This window comes from Cibotium barometz, chromosome 26, assembly GCF_041138505.1.
Source record: "Cibotium barometz isolate CiBa-2024 chromosome 26, ASM4113850v1, whole genome shotgun sequence".
Taxonomy (NCBI): Eukaryota; Viridiplantae; Streptophyta; class Polypodiopsida; order Cyatheales; family Cibotiaceae; genus Cibotium; species Cibotium barometz.
The window spans coordinates 25,477,150-25,491,646 of record NC_141071.1 but is presented as its reverse complement, the minus strand read 5'-3'; the positions used below and the strand labels follow the sequence as shown (position 1 = coordinate 25,491,646).

Here is a 14,497-nt window from a genome sequence, read left to right as displayed (position 1 = left end):
CTCCAAAGAGCTAGATGCCCTCGTTCCCAAAGAGCTAGACCCTCTTACCACCATCTCCTGATCCAAGACATACTTTGACAACACAAAGATACACCGCCACAAGATGTAGATATTGGCACTCTCTACACTCCATCAAGAGGATGACAGACGGTGATCTCTGGCCATTCCATGTATCCACAAGGCCACAGTAGTTTGCAGGCCTTGTTTTCTTTTGGCAGCTTGGTTTTTTTTTCTTGTTGTCTTGACCTCCACTTTATTCATGGATCGTATGTAACATGTTTTGGTCTCATAGACCATCCAGATCTTTTGTAGATGTTAATATAATCTCTCTCTCTCTCTCTCTCATGATGTAACTTTTTGGTCTCATAGGTCATTATGGCCTTTTGAAGACGTTAATATATTTTTCATTTCATTTCATCTCTCTCTCTCTCTCTCTCTCTCTCTCTCTCTCTCTCTCTCTCTCTCTCTGCGTGCATATGTATACGTATGTGTGTGTATATGCGTGCGTGTGTTGCTTTCAGAAATTTGACGAAATGTTACAAAGTGGCATTTACATTTCTTATTGTGTTTACTACATGCATCTGCCTCAACGAACGTGTGCGAGGCTTGGCATCATTCTCAATACAACAAAGCAAAGGTTACAAAGTACTCAACTTAAAGCAAAATTGTCAACAAAAATTTTCTTAGAAAAAGATCAAAATTTGTTCATTACTAAGCTGGATAGGCACAAGCAAGTGTTCTAAAGGAACTGTGTCCCATATTTTTACCAAATCCAATGGCCCCCCTTCAGGTGACACCCCTTAACGATAAAATGACCAAAAGCACTGCTCCTCATGAAATGCTTGTCACTAACCTTACAACAGCTTTATCTATATCACAAGCTGTCAAAAGCAGTGTTCAAACATCTAACTGCAAAGCCCAAAATTCAACCTTTTACAGCTTTTAAGCATGTCATGAAAATAAGAATATATTTATATAATTGTTTTGGCTATCCTCCGCATAAATTTCAAGGTCAGAAGAACAAAACATCGTAGTATACATGGGTGCTTGTGTAAACACGATCACATGCATTCAGAGAAATAGCATTGATTCTGTGCAACTGTACAAGAGTGATAAAACAAACGGCTAAGGCCACTATCTGAACTGTACAAGAGTGGCAGGGCACTGTCTGCTTCATGTAGTGCCATAATCACCGATATCTTAAAAAATGCTTACAGCATTGCTGCATCAGCGCACATATATTGACAAAGATCCTCCCAAGTTCTTACATAAAAAATGCCGATGGCTGTGACCAAAAGGTATCATACCAGAAGCAAGACATTGTAGTAGCAACAGCTTGTGTAAGATTTTGATAAGACCTAAGAAACCCTGTGTGAGGGCCTCTCCTATATAAATGCATCTCCTTTTACTTCTCTAGCATGCTTAATCAAAGATCTCCTGTGCTTCAATTATACTATGCTGACTGCAAAAAAAACAAACAACAAACAACATAGATAAGCTTGCAGTCCCTAGGTTTAGGGCAACATACCATTATCAACAGCTTATCAAGCCAAACAGATTTCTCATACTGGTCATCTTTGGAGATTCTGTAGTATCTCTCTGCATGCTGCCGTTGCCCGATAAGCTGTGCAAATCTCTCATCATGTGTGATGACAATGAGCTGGAAATTCTCCTGGCCCTTGCGATCCTCCATAATCCTTCAAACATGAAAATGCATCATGTTAAGCAATAGATTTTGACAAGCTTGAGGAAAGGTCTTCTTTTTCTGCACAAAAACAAAGCCACCTTAGGAGAGCTCCAGCAAGACTTTCCGCATTGCGGCCATCTAGATTGGTGGTCGGCTCATCAAGAGCTAAAATCCCGCAACTAAGGCAGAAAGTTTCAGCCAAGGCTAGCCGGATAATCAGTGAAGCAAGAACCTGCAGTCTCACACAATCAGTACATATATGCCCAGTTAATTGCCTTGAGCTAGGAACTTTGCAAAATTTGGTAGTACCTTTTGCCCTGCACTGCAACGCCCACGCATTTCTAGCTCCGCATCTCCACTTTGCATGACCACCTATGTAAAATCCCCAAGTGTCAAGACAAAGACCAATAACAACTTCAGGCAGCAAGCTGATGATGAAGCTGCAAAACGGTTTTTTACACGTCAAGGGGCATGTTAGCATTTGAGGTCCTGAGTCCTCTCCCCGGTGAGCCCAACCTTGGAAGAGCCTCCTTACACATCAGCTTACATAGTGTACTGCAGGGAGGAGGTGTGGAATGTGGAAACCTAGTTTGAGGTGGCTCTTTACAGATGCAGGTATTTATCTGCAAAAGGGTTTTTTTACACGTCAAGGGGCATGTTAGCATTTGAGGTCCTTTCCCCGGTGAGACCAACCATGGAAGAGCCTCCTTACACATCAGCTTACATGGTGTACTCCAGGGAGGAGGTATGGAATGTGGAAACCTAGCTTGTGGTGGCTCTTTACAGATGCAGGTATCTATCTGCATACTATCCACTGATTTTTGGCCTCTTCCTGCTACCAAGAAGGGTGATTGACAGAGCCACCCAGACAGCTCTTTATGTTGAATAATTCCATTTTGAATGAGTAAGGACAGCAATTGGGGGGTAGTGGTTACATGCAGCGGTCCAGCTGGCATAAAGGTCTTGCCTTCTCTGTAGGAACCCAGGGCCTTACTGGGAAAGACTTACCATAGGTCTTGAACCTCAATGGAGAGGAGGCCCAAAAAGTACAGATGAGGATTGCATTGCTTATGTCTTACATCTCAATGGGGACACAGTAGCTTGGCTCATGAAGATGGGCCTCATATCTTTTATGAAAGAACAGAACATGCCATACAGAGACATGGTACAAACTACCCCCTTGGAAGTGCTGCAGTGGACACATTGACATCGATCAGCTTTCCATGGCAAGTTTTTCTGCACAAAGGCCATTGAGGGTGCACAACCTTCCATACACAGTCATTATCTAGTCAGATACTGCCCACAAATCAGCTTCCATTTGGAGTACCAGCATCTACATTGGCCAGGCATCAGACCTAAGTGATAAGTTCAGATTAGCATATTCATTTATGTTCCACCCTTATTGTATTTAGCAAGGGTTCTGGCTGTAAAGACCTCCCTTATGAGGAGAAGCAATGGTTGAGAAGCCCAGACACCCTGCATTTGTCGATATGAATAACGGTCCCAATGTTTCCATTGCAAATTCATTGCCTTAGACAATGCCGTCAGATAGGAAAATGCAATTTAAACCAATATGAGCACTAGACTAGTATAGGTGAAGTGAATTTGGGCAAGAGCAAGACACTATCAGGTGAACGAGGTGTAATTTGGGACCAATTTTTATTAAGTGGAACACTTAAGCACCTATCGCAATCAAGCCGATAGAATGGACAGACTCCCAAGAAGGCCTATCAAAACCTGCTCCAATTGCCAAGTCCTAGTTATCAAAACTTGCAGATGTAGCAAAGTCATTTGAGAATATTTTATTTTGCTAAAATAAAAATCATACTGTGCTGGCATTTACCCTGTAACTGTAAGATCTAGTGCCTGCACCTTCTGCATCCGAACGTATTGCTATGTAATCGATGTCTTGCCCTTGGTAGGTTTGTTGCCACAACTCTTTGATGATTTTATTGATCTCCTCCATCTTCAATGTATGGAACCTCATCAAGGCCCTAAAAAGTGCAATTTAAGAGGCATCAGAGGCCCACCCAACTCAAATCAGCACATGTGAAAAAATGTAATCTCCCAGAAAATATGCTGAAGTGTAGTGATGCAATCCAAACCTGTCGAGTGCATTGTAGTACTTGTCAAGATCTTTGTTGGCCATCTCTGTTGTCTAAACATTTTTTATTTTCAAAAAAAAGGAGGAGAAATTAGTGCATAGCTATTGATGGTATTCAGATAGATAAATTTATTCTACAGCATAGTGTAATAAACAGAAGATGACTCGGCCGGCAGGTCTTTGCCCAAGTGGCAATCACACCGTGCTGCTCACAAAAGGGCATGGGTTTGAAGCTCTCTCTCTCTCTCTCTCTCTCTCTCTCTCCCAAGACAGGGAGTCCCGTGTCACATGGCTGGATCCACTGCAGATTCCTACGAAGATGCAGTTTTACCAGGATCACTTTATGAGGCTTACAGAGGATGGTTTCATTCAGAAGCCTGCCTATCTTTATAAACACATGTCACATGCCATAAGGATTGCGATCAGCCAGATCAGAGTCTCATCCCATCGCCTGAGGGTGGAGACTAGGTGAGCACAGGCCACTACCACAGAGCAGGATCTGCCAATTCTGTTCGCTAGAGATCGAGATAGAAGCACTATCTTTGCACATGCCTAGTGTACTATGAGATACGAGGGAGGTTTCATTGCCTCTTCAGGGAGGGATTTGGGCCACTGTCTTGGGTCATTGAATTCCCAAACCAGAAATGCTTGGGACTCTACCTGACTGAGCTGCGCCACCACAGAGATCAGCTATGTAGTATGTAGAGAGGCATAGAGGTAGACCCCAGATACCTTACAGTCCGCCATCATGAGTTTCTTTCATCCACCCCAGGATGCAGGCCCTCACTCAAGACCATGAGATAGCCTTGACCCGGGTGCCCTTACTTGATGGACGTAAACCAGCCTTGGTCTTCGGGGAAAACCAAAGGGCGGTGCAAAAACAAACTTGCACACAAAACCTTCAACACCTTTGGGGACCAAGAAAAGGAAAACAAACAGGGAAGCTAGAGTGCTTCTGCAAACAGTACACGGACACCGATTAGCCCCAAAATGCAGTGGTGCCCCTTGCGGTATTTCTTTAATTGATTATAAGAGCTTTGATTACAATAAGGCTAGAAACTCAGCCGTCACAATAGAACTCCTGAAGCCTGCAAAGACCCTGCATCATGGCTTCTTGTCCACTCAGCATCCACAAACAAGTCCAACCATTGTTCAAATCAAAAGACTTCCACACATTGAGTCTTGCATACAGAAGCTTTCTCCCACGATCAAGGCTGCCACAACCATCCATAGCCTCTCACGCTATGAACAACATCACACCCTGACACATCCAATGCTCCTGCATCACAATGACGACTACAAACTGTTTCCCAAAAAAGAACTCGCATCACAGCACAGCATACCATACAGTCGACACACCTGTACCAACCCTCTCTGCCTTCCAAGGGTACTATCCATCTCACTCATGTATTCCCGAACCCTTGTCCAATTAGCAGCAAGGCTGTACCAAACATGTGTCCATTCATGTACCCACTACCTGCATGTGACCTATCTCCTGGAGAAACCATGTTTCCTCGAGAAACCTACGACTTGTTTCCCCATGAAACCCTTAGGCCTGTTTCCCCTTGAAACATTTGTCCTCTTTCCACACAGAACCATACACAGTACCATTCAAAGACAGTGCCAACAACGGCATACATCCAGTGACCAATTTCCTCATGAAAGAAACATCTGGAAACATAGATATGCCCACAACTGTAGGTCCCTCTGTTCCTTTCAAGCAGGAAGAAAGCAATCTGCTCTATGAGGATGCACCCATGCGAGCTTGCATGACTTGCATGCCAGGAAACACATCCAAGTGACCTGTACTTGCAGCCAACCAAAACAGCCCATAACCAATCCCTGGACAGTGGAATCCACTCTCCAAGCTGCCAAACCCCTCCTCCCGCACGAGAGAGAGAGAGAGAGAGAGAGAGAGAGAGAGAGAGAGAAGCGCATGGGCAAGGCTGCTGTCCAACCCGACGCTCCCTGCTGTCCAGCCCTGCCAGTCCTCAAAGAGAGAGAAAGCGTGCTCAATCCAGCCCCGCCTCCTAGCAAGAGAGAGAGAGAGAGAGAGAGAGAGAGACACGTCAGTTTAGCCCGCCAGTCTATTGCACAAAAGAAAGGGCCTTGTGTGTGCTGCTACCCGACTTGTAGCAAGAGGGGGAGAGAGAAGCCCGTGGATGAGCCTGCTGTCCAGCTGGACTCTGCGCTCCCTGATCAGCTCTCCTTTTCCTGCAGCCCAGCCTGCCAGCCCTCTCATGAGAAAGAAGAAGAAGGTGTGTACCTGCAGCCGACAGCCCCCTCATGAGAAAAACACTCACACATGTAGATGCAGCCGGCCCTAGCAGGAGAGAGAGAGAGAGCCTCCACATGTTGTTCTGCCCCCCCTGCTTTTCACCAAGAAAGAAGCCTCTCTCTCCAGCTGCCAGCCCCTCCATAAGTGTGTGCCCCCTCAGCATGCAGCCGACTTTTCCCAAAAGAAGCACTCCCCCAAAAAATAGCATAGCCCCTCCCAAAAGGGCCACGATTCCAAAAAGGGGGTGGGGTATTCTTTTATATTTTTAAAGGTTTTAAAAACCTTGGTCCCCTTCCCCTCCACATGGGGTTGCAAAAGGACCTTATTAAATGCCTAGAGTCATCTTTGACCCCAATAGCTGAACCAATCTGTCCATGAAGTTATTGCCCCAAACTAGTGCCATTCACACTGTCCCAACCATGTTCCCGTGCACACTTGCATAATGTCAAGAGAAAAACAGTGGGTCATGACATACCTCCCTCTTGAAAAATGGCAAGCATCCTCGATTGCACTCAACGGCACAGTAAAGCATCCAATGAGCAAAGACGCCTCATGACAAAAGCAATGGCCCTCAAGTGCATCTGGGTGATGAAACAATCATCCTGCACAATATGGCCACCCCGTCACGTCAAAGTGACAAACAACTCTTGCTTGTTCCTTCTGAACCTACAACAAAAGTCTAAAACCAAGTGGAAACACACAACTTGTGTTAGCCAAAAACAAAACCATGCGTCACTCCACATATGACACACATATGCATTCGCAAGCAATATGCTCCTCAAGATGCTTTACCCACTCTAAAGTAATAGTCTCAAGGTTGCTTGCAAGCCTTACGCCCATGGGCATCCCGTAGGGCCCACGATTGTTGGTACATCATAAGCATATGAAAACACTCAATGCATTCAAACAATACATCCACTATGTACTTTCCACATATGTCTCTCCTGATGCTTTACCCACTCTAGTGGTACACGATCCTGCAGAGCCACAACTAGTGGTACACCATGAACATAGTAAAGTAATTGATGTATCATACCAACATACATGCCTCACACGACACAATCCGGAGGATTCCCGATGTATTCTCAAAGGTACCGGGATCCAATGGCACCAGAATACAATAATACCTCAGGAAGTGTATGAATACATAAACAAGTAGAGTTCAATCCATATATCCATGAACCAAACCAACTCTAGAACTGCTCGCAAGACTTACGCCCTCCATAGAGTCTCAAAGTGTTAGCTCAGGTTGCCACAGACTTTGAGCTCAACCAAACCATGCCATTCCATAGGAGCCCAACTCCACAAATAACATGCATCTCAATATCCAATTGACCAACTCTGTGGTCAAGAATAGCCAGAACCATATGACAAAGATCAACATCCCAATATTCCGCAGTCATACATTAGGTCCAAAGGCGAAAACCATCTCTGTTAACCATAGGTGTAGACAAAGTTATCCATAGTTGCAGTTATAGTTCATGGTGCGGCCGACTATGAACCATACCCAACTTTACCATCTCATGTGACTAGTACACAATATCATAGAAGCCCCATAAGCAGATTTACTGTCAGCTATATCAGTACCTTCGGGTGAATACAAAGATGTCACTAAGCGACTCCTAGATGACAACTGAGCCTGTCTGTAACAAGGGAGCGGAGGCGCTACCCCCCTCTTGAGCATCAGGCAATGCTCCAGACCCCAGCTCTGCTGAACCTGAATGAACTGTAGCAAGAGTCGGCTCCAACTCAAAGGCATCAAGATAAAGCTGCAATACCTAAGGTGAATCTGCTAAGTCACCCTCCTCCATCCACTTCGCATCCATCGGTGAATAGTTCTTGAACTTCACAGGATAGCGACGAGAAACTTTATCTTGTACCTTTCTTTCCTGGTGTGCCAGTATTTACTCGAGAATAAGAACCTCATCAAGTTCCTCCGCTGCCAGCTGAGCCTCATCTCATCTGATACATCCTCTGGCACCCAAAACCAGCTTGCACTCTACCCAAGAAGTAAGAGCAAGTCCCTAATGAAGCATAGTAGACCACCACTGCTAAACATAGAAAGAAGCTACCTTCCGAACCCATGAAGCCTCCGTGACGATACCACCCTGCATCATGGCTTCTTGTCCACTCGGCATCCACAAACAAGTCCAGCCATTGTTCACATCAAAAGACTCCCACACATTGAGTCCTGTATACAAAAGCTTTCTCCCATGATCAAGGCTGCCACAACCACCCACAGCCTCTCACACTACAAACAGCATCACACCCTGACACATCCAGTGCTCCTGCATCATCACGACTCCAAATTGTTTCCCAAAAGAGAACTCGCATCACAGCACAGCATACCATAAGGTTGACACACCTGTACCAACCCTCTCTGCCTTCCAAGGGCACTATCCATCTCACTCGTGTATTCGCGAACCCCTGTCCAATCAGCAACAAGACTGTACCAAACATGTATCCATTCATGTACCCACTGTCTGCATGTGACCTATCTCCTGGAGAAACCATGTTTCCTCAAGAAACCTATGACTTGTTTCCGCATGAAACCCTTAGGCCTGTTTCCCCTTGAAACATTTGTCCTGTTTCCACACAGAACCATACACAGCACCATTCAAAGATAGTGCCAATAACGGCATACATCCAGTGACCTGTTTCCTCATGAAACATCTGGAAACATAGATATGCCCACAACTGTAGGTCCCTCTGTTCCTTTCAAGCAAGAAGAAAGCAATCTTCTCTATGAACATGCACCCATGCGAGCTTGCATCACTTCCATGCCAAGAAACACATCCAAGTGACCTGTACTTGCAGCCAACCAAAACAGCCCATAACCAGTCCCTGGAATCCACTCTCTGAGCTGCCAAACCCCTCCTCCCAAGAGAGAGAGAGAGAGAGAGAGAGAGAGAGAAGCGCATGGGCAAGGCTGCTGTCCAACCCAACGCTCCCTGCTGTCCAGCCCTGCCAGTCCTCAAAGAGAGAGAAAGCATGCTCAATCCAGCCCCGTCTCCTAGCGAGAGAGAGAGAGAGAGAGAGAGAGAGAGAGAGAGAGAGAGATATGGCAGTTCAGCCCGCCAGTCTGTTGCACAAAAGAAAGGGACCTGTGTGTGCTGCTACCCGACTTGTAGCAAGAGAGGGAGAGAGAAGCCCGTGGATGAGCCTGCTGTCCAGCTGGACTCTGTGCTCCCTGCTCAGCTCTCCTTTTCCTGCAGCCCAGCCTGCCAGCCCTCTCATGAGAAAGAAGAAGGCGTGTACCTGCAGCTGACAGTCCCCTCATGAGAAAAATACTTACGCATGTAGATGCAGCCGGCCCTAGAGAGAGAGAGAGAGAGAGAGAGAGAGAGCCTCCACGTGTTGTTCTGTCACCCCCTGCTTTTCACCAAGAAAGAAGCCTCTCTGCAGCCGCCAGCCCCTCCATAAGCGTGTGCCCCCTCAGCATGCAACCGACTTTTCCTAAAAGAAGCACTCCCCCCAATAATAGCGTAGCCCCTCCCAAAAGGGCCACGATTCCAAAAAGGGGGTATTCTTTTATATTTTTAAAGGTTTTAAACCTGTCCCCTTCCCCCCACATGGAGTTGCAAAAGGACCTTATTAAATGCCTAGAGTCATCTTTGACCCCAATAGCTGAACCAATCTGTCCATGAAGTTATTGCCCCAAATTGGTGCCATTCACAGTGTCCACCATGTTCCCGTGCACACTTGCATAATGTCAAGAGAAAAACACCAGGCAGTGCACACTGACAGCACATGTGCAACAGATGCCACCTCACCTAGGCGTCTCCCTAGACAAAGCAATTCAGGTGCAACGAGCTAGATGGCCAAGACCCACTGGTCCGAGGAGATGCTCCAATGAACAGCTTCAGATTCAAGAGATCCCCTAGAGATACAAGAGTGCCCCTCTACAAGGCAGTGGATGTGGAAAGCCTCTATACAGTCATGATGTTGAGGACCCACTTGGATCCCCTCACATTGTATCATTGATGCATTGTACCAGTGGCACTTACAAGGCTGTTGTTTCTTCTCTCAGCTCTAGCTGGGTTTTTCAATCTGGATTTGTCACTTCACCGACACATTGTAACACTTTTGGAGCCAGAGATCCAGTTGATCCTAATAACTACAGGACGATCATGATTGGCCACATATTGGCCAAACTCTATGGATTGGTGCTACAAGCGGAGCCGAATTCATTTGCAGAGAGACAGGGATGCAGAGCCTCAGGACAGGCAGGCTTTCCAAGGAGCTACTCTACCCTTGACCACATCGTCACCCTCCGTGCCATCATCTAGGAGGGCAGAGCACAACATCATAGGATTTACTACTACTTTATGGATTTTTGCAAAGCATACCCCAATTCTGCCTCTTGCACCATCTACAAGAGATAGGAGTCCCATCTGACACAGTTTGGAGCATCACCGCCCTCTACGAGTCCATCACCGGGTGAGTGAAAGCCCCAAGTGGTATGTCGCATGAGATTTTCAGCACTATTGGGGTGAGACATGGCCCTCTATCACCCACTCTTTTTGGCCTCTACATTGATGAGATATCGAGCTTCATTGACAGATTAGGCTGGGCTGGTTCCACGCTTGCAAGCATACCGATCCCCCTACTACTCTATGCGGATGACATCGTCCTCCTTTCATATTCAACCGAGGGGCTTCAGAGACATTTGGATGCCTTACAAGATTTTTGCACTCTGTGGGACCTCACTGTTTGGTAAAACAAAGGTTATGGTCTTCAATACCTCCCACCCCTTCACATCCAGATTGAGCTTCACAGATAGAAGGGATCCTGTGGAGATTGTGCCATCCTATGTCTACCTTGGCGCCGGTTCTTCCCGCAGCACACGCTAGAGTGACACGGAGATATGCAGCCTTGAGCTTACTTGAGCGGTAATGCTTCCAGGCACATTTCCACAAGCCCACGATGAAAGGTTGGCTTTTGGACACCCTCGTCACACCAGCCTTGATGTATGGAGCACCTTTCTCGGGGCAAAATGAGGACCGGCAGTGAGTTGAGAGGTAGCAGCAACCCATCACTCCCCAAGTCATGATGTTCTCCTGTATGATCCGCAACAGCAACCCATCAGCCCCACACAAGATTATCCAGGCAGAGTTTGCCACAGCCTTGATGGTAGTGGATGCACTCTTCCGGACAGTCACATACCTCCATTGCATTAGTGAGATGGATCCCCACCGATACCCGAGGCTTGCCCTTGAGTCCTCGAGACAGCTAGCACTCCAGAGCCACCCTAGAGTATGGTATGCCCAAGTTTCCTCTTGGTTCTCAAGATATGGGCTCCACATGGGCCGCCTCCCACCCCTTCAGTACACAGTGGACTGAGGACACCACAACCGGGTTGTCCGATTAGATCTTCTTAGCCTCTACACCCACTGCACATGGAGCACACGATCGGAGCTTCCACCGAAGATTCTCATTGGAGTGATACAAAAATGTCCATGTAAATCTCATCATGGAATACAAGGGAACATGAAACATGAGGGGAGCATCAGCCCCCAATAGATGGTATACCACTCTCCAATATATCAAGCATGGGGCTAATGAGTATGGCTGAGAGGTCTCCATCAGCTACATCACGTGGAAAGGCTGCTCGATGGCGGTGGAGCATGTCCTGGATCTGGAGCTGATGGTGGATCATGGCTGTCGTCTAGGGAGCCGTGCACACTGGAGTGCACATGTCTAGTCCAAGGTAACTCCTCTCGGGCGAGGTGGGTCCGCAATTGCTTGAGGTGGGTCCATGGGATCTACTGTGTGGATGTCCTCCTCCTGGGTCCGGAAGAAGTTGGTGATGGTTGGCTGGCGAGGGAGGGGGCAGGGTTGCTGGGGCCTGAGATCTCTCAAGAATGTGTCCCTGTGTCTACAAAGCTCAAGCAGGAAGAGCCCTAGGCATCATTGGTCCGAGAAGTCAATGATCCTGGAAAGTGGGCCAAACCCCTCATGGAACAGACTGAAACCTCTTGCAGATCTCATCGTATATTGGGCAACAAAATAATGCTCCTCTGTCTCAACCTCTGTGTGGCATAATCAGCATATCCTCTCCTCCCTAGATCTCCACATGAGCTCCCGGGGTCTAAAGCTGTGCTCATGTCTCCACTTTGAAGCAGTGGACTGTGGGATGAAACCCGTATCTGGCCAATCACAATCCACATGGCATGGGACATGCAAACACTCAGGTAGCCCAGCTGCTGGATGAATCCATCTTTAGTGAGCCTAAGGAAGTGATCTCCGTAGAAGTGCTAGTTTTGTTTTGTTCTATTTTATTTTTTGTTCCATGATGAGATATGCCATAGACATTTTTGTATCACTTTGGTCTCATAGGCCCATTGGGTCTTTTAGTAGATGCTTAATCGTCAGCAGCTCGATTTACTTGCTTTCCACATAGACATGGTACTAGCATAGTGGATTATGTTATGGCTATGCCAAGCTTTGTTTCATGCATTGAGGACTTCACACTTGGATCTCGGCCCATTGGGGTAGTAGTGGATCATGCATTGTTGACATTGACCATCTCTTTTCACTTTACCACAGCTCAGAGGACACGAGGGGCAGATCACACTCGATATACTTTTACTTCAGAGACTGATGCTGTCTACAGAGATGGGATTTATAGACGTCTGTACACAGAGGAGCCAGGGAGACCTTTGGAGGAGCTGACCCATATACTGACAGAGACTTTACAGGATGCAGCGAGAGAGGCATATCCACATACTCAGCCTGGACAGAGACAGCGTTTTGGGTGTATGCCCCAGAACAGCTGGTATGATGAGGAGTGCAGAGAGACAAGAGCCCGACTGCAACGGGAGGTTGCTTTGGGAGTCACTACTCACCGACAGTCACGTATTGCCTTCCGGCGCCTTGTGCGAAGGAAGAAGCGGGCCTTCCTTGCTCAGCTAGAGCAGGAAACATACCAGCTGTTCTTGAGCCAGGATTCGAGGGAGGCTTGGCATTTGTTTCATGAGTCCTCCCCTGCTTTGGCCATCACTTCTACAGAGGTCTGGGGTAGTTATGTAGCAGCGTCATCTGGATGCTTTACATGAGTTTGCACATGATAGTGGATTGTCTGTCAACCTTGGCAAAACCAAGGTTATGGTGTTTAACACCACGCCACAGTGGGTTAGGCGATCAGCTCCCACATTTACATATGGGCAGGAGATTGTGGAGTATACAGATGCATATACATATCTTGGGGTAGTATTCAGTGGGCCAGTGTTTTCGATGAGGAGAGCAACAGAAACTAGATTGACTAGAGCACATGCAGCCCTGGGTGGTTTGGAGAGGATGTGTTCGCAGGTTCAGTTTCAGGAACCTCGAACGAAACTTTGGCTTTTTGACACTCTAGTGACATCATCTATGCTTTATGGAGTGCAGATATGGGAACCTTCACTGGGCCATCACAGCGCAGGCGGGTGGAGAGGTATGGAGAGGCCTTTGGTATCTATGATTGTAGAGCCAAGGCCTCGGTACCTCATGAGATTATTCGAGCAGAGCTGGCGGCTGCCCCTCTGGTGATTGAGGCTCTTACGAGATCAGTCTCCTACATACATGGCTTGTGGGATCTCCCCCGAGACAGATATGCACGCCTCGCCCTTGAGTCCTTCCGACAGTTAGCTTTCCAGGGAGACACAGCTTGTTGGTATGGACCGATGACATCTTGGTTCCAGGCACATGGTTTTAGCATGGACAGATTGCCTCCCTTCCAGTATTCTCTGGAGGCACCCTCTCTCACTCTCACGGGGACAGAGATTACCAGACTCATCCGTCAGGATTTAGTTCAGCTAGACATTAGGAGGACATGGATACAGCCGACTGAGGAGCTTGGCACGAAGATGGCTTTCTACAGAGAGCATTTTCTTCAGCTCACAGCAGATGGTTTTGTGATCAGACCCAGTTACATGGATGTACACTTGTCTCATGCAGTACGATGTGCTATTGGTCAGATTCGCACATCCTCACACCAGCTTGAGATTGAGATTGGCCGATATAGAGGTATACCAACTGAGGCCAGGATATGTCGAGTATGCCATGGGGAGCCAGAGACAGAGCTGCATTATATATGCCATTGTACTGCATACTATGAGATACGTGGTCGTTTCCACTGTTTATTCAGAGAGGGTTTTGGACCACTTTCCAGAGTCATGGGGTACCAGGACCAGAGGTGTTTGGGATTGTTCTTGCTTGAGCTACGGAGATATAGAGATAGCCTGCTTAGGTGCACAGAGAGCCAGACTCAGAGGCACATTACAGACTTCTTTAGTCCAGCCATCACTGCGCCAGATGGACCACAGCAGCAGTAGGACATGGATACCGCCCACACCAGCGGTACACTGATTGATCGTGCGATTGAGCTTGAGTGGTCCAGACGCCCACGACTACGAAGGAGCGCATCCCAGCATAGACGGAGGTTGCA

General features: G+C 47.1%; 1 protein-coding gene across 1 annotated transcript in view; it reads right to left on the bottom strand.

The window, feature by feature from the left end:
• Positions 1 to 940: 940 nt before the first annotated feature.
• RAD50 (DNA repair-recombination protein (RAD50)) overlaps positions 941 to 14,497 on the bottom strand; it is a 76,953-nt gene continuing 63,396 nt past the window's right edge. The window contains exons 22-27 of the mRNA XM_086820436.1: positions 3,793 to 3,845; positions 3,531 to 3,681; positions 1,997 to 2,059; positions 1,786 to 1,919; positions 1,569 to 1,697; positions 941 to 1,462 (exon numbers count right to left, since the gene is read on the bottom strand). Of these exons, the coding sequence (XP_086676562.1) occupies positions 1,423 to 1,462; positions 1,569 to 1,697; positions 1,786 to 1,919; positions 1,997 to 2,059; positions 3,531 to 3,681; positions 3,793 to 3,845 (570 nt within the window). The 3' untranslated portion in view covers positions 941 to 1,422. The remainder of the gene's footprint in view (positions 1,463 to 1,568; positions 1,698 to 1,785; positions 1,920 to 1,996; positions 2,060 to 3,530; positions 3,682 to 3,792; positions 3,846 to 14,497) is intronic.